Source organism: Pseudonaja textilis, chromosome Z, assembly GCF_049901715.1.
Source record: "Pseudonaja textilis isolate UNSWEBS1 chromosome Z, rPseTex1.2, whole genome shotgun sequence".
Classification (NCBI taxonomy): Eukaryota; Metazoa; Chordata; class Lepidosauria; order Squamata; family Elapidae; genus Pseudonaja; species Pseudonaja textilis.
The window spans coordinates 23,587,926-23,589,450 of NC_142008.1; the positions used below are offsets into that span (position 1 = coordinate 23,587,926).

A 1,525-nucleotide genomic window follows, 5' to 3' on the forward strand; every position below is an offset into this window, starting at 1 on the left:
TGATAGCAATACATAAGTTATTTTACTGTTTCCTGATTTTCTTTTAATTTTCTAGTTTAGCCAATAGTCCTTATGAGTTCCTAATGGCCTCCACATACAGCCTAGGTTTTTACCTTTCAACTTTTTAAGGTCACCCAATGTTGCCATCTAGAAAGGCTCTTATGGTGATCCTGAACTACTTTTTTTTAAAGAATAGAATAGAATTCTTTATTGGCCAAGTGTGATTGGACACACAAGGAATTTGTCTTTGGTGTATATGTTCTCAGTGTACATAAAAAAATAATAAAATACATCCATTAAAAATCATAAGATACAACACAGTGATAGTCATAGTTACTAAAAAGCAATCAAATCATACTAGAAAACAAAACAATATAAATTGTAAAGATACAAGCAACACGATTATAGTCATACGTAGAAAGAGATAGGTACTAGGAAGGATGAGAAGAAGAATAGTAATACAGACTTAGTAAATAATTTGACATTGTTGTGGGAATTAGTTTAGCAGAGCGATGGCATTCGGGGAAAAACTGTCCTTGTGTCTAGTTGTTCTGATGTGCAGTGCCCTACAGCGTCATTTTGAGGGAAGGAGTTGAAGCAATTTATGTCCAGGATGTGAGGGGTCTGTAGATATTTTCAGAGCCCTCTTTTTGACTCCTGCAATATACAGGTTCTCAAGGGAAGGTAGCAATTGTTTTGTCTGCAGTTATTATCCACTGAAGTCTGTATCTATCTTGTTTATACAATTTAAATTCTAAAATTTAAATGCAAAGTTGTGTTTGTGGTCTGAAACATTCCAACTTTAAATCATAATTTTAATTACTTTAGAAACTAGGAAAGCTCGAACTAGTCTAGTTAATGTTAAAGTGACTGCTATAGATAGTTTGCTCCCTCCCATGTTATTTAAGTATATATGGAAAAGCTTTACTAGAGAACAACTTGCTTCAAAGGCTTATCTTCTATTTTTTTAGAATACAATTGAATAGAATTGAAATCTGTATTGGTCAAATATGATTAGACACACAAGGAATTTGCATAAGTCTCAATGTACATACAACAATAGCTATAAGCAACGAAGTTATAGTCATAAATTGAGATAAGTAATATGAAAGATGAGAATAATGATGGTGGAACAATATTTGGTGCATTTTCTAAGAAAAAACAAGATTTATGCATTTCTTTGAAATAATTCTTAACAACTATTAACTTCATTGTTCCAAATAATTTTATTACTATTTTTATTACTAATACCAACCAGCTTTTATTCTGGGAATTCTCTTCAGAAAGTGGTGAGTGTTTTTAATGAGAAAATTATATCAGTTGGTCCAGGTCAGTCTAAATCTTGATGAGTGAGTTACATAATCTGCGTAGAATTTGATGAATACTTGATCTGACATTGCTGTAAATGGAGCAATATTTGTATCATAAAAATGAGAAAATGTTCCAAAAACTATTTTCCATCATATTTTTCTATAAGATTGTTTCAATTAAATTATTATGGTTTCTAATCCAAAGCTTTTCAATG

General features: G+C 31.1%; 1 protein-coding gene across 1 annotated transcript in view; it reads right to left on the reverse strand.

Moving 5' to 3' along the window:
* Positions 1-1,316: 1,316 nt before the first annotated feature.
* Positions 1,317-1,525, reverse strand: part of CUBN (cubilin) — a 153,060-nt gene continuing 152,851 nt past the window's right edge. The window contains 1 exon segment of the mRNA XM_087917141.1: positions 1,317-1,417. Within this exon segment, the coding sequence (XP_087773267.1) occupies positions 1,317-1,417 (101 nt within the window).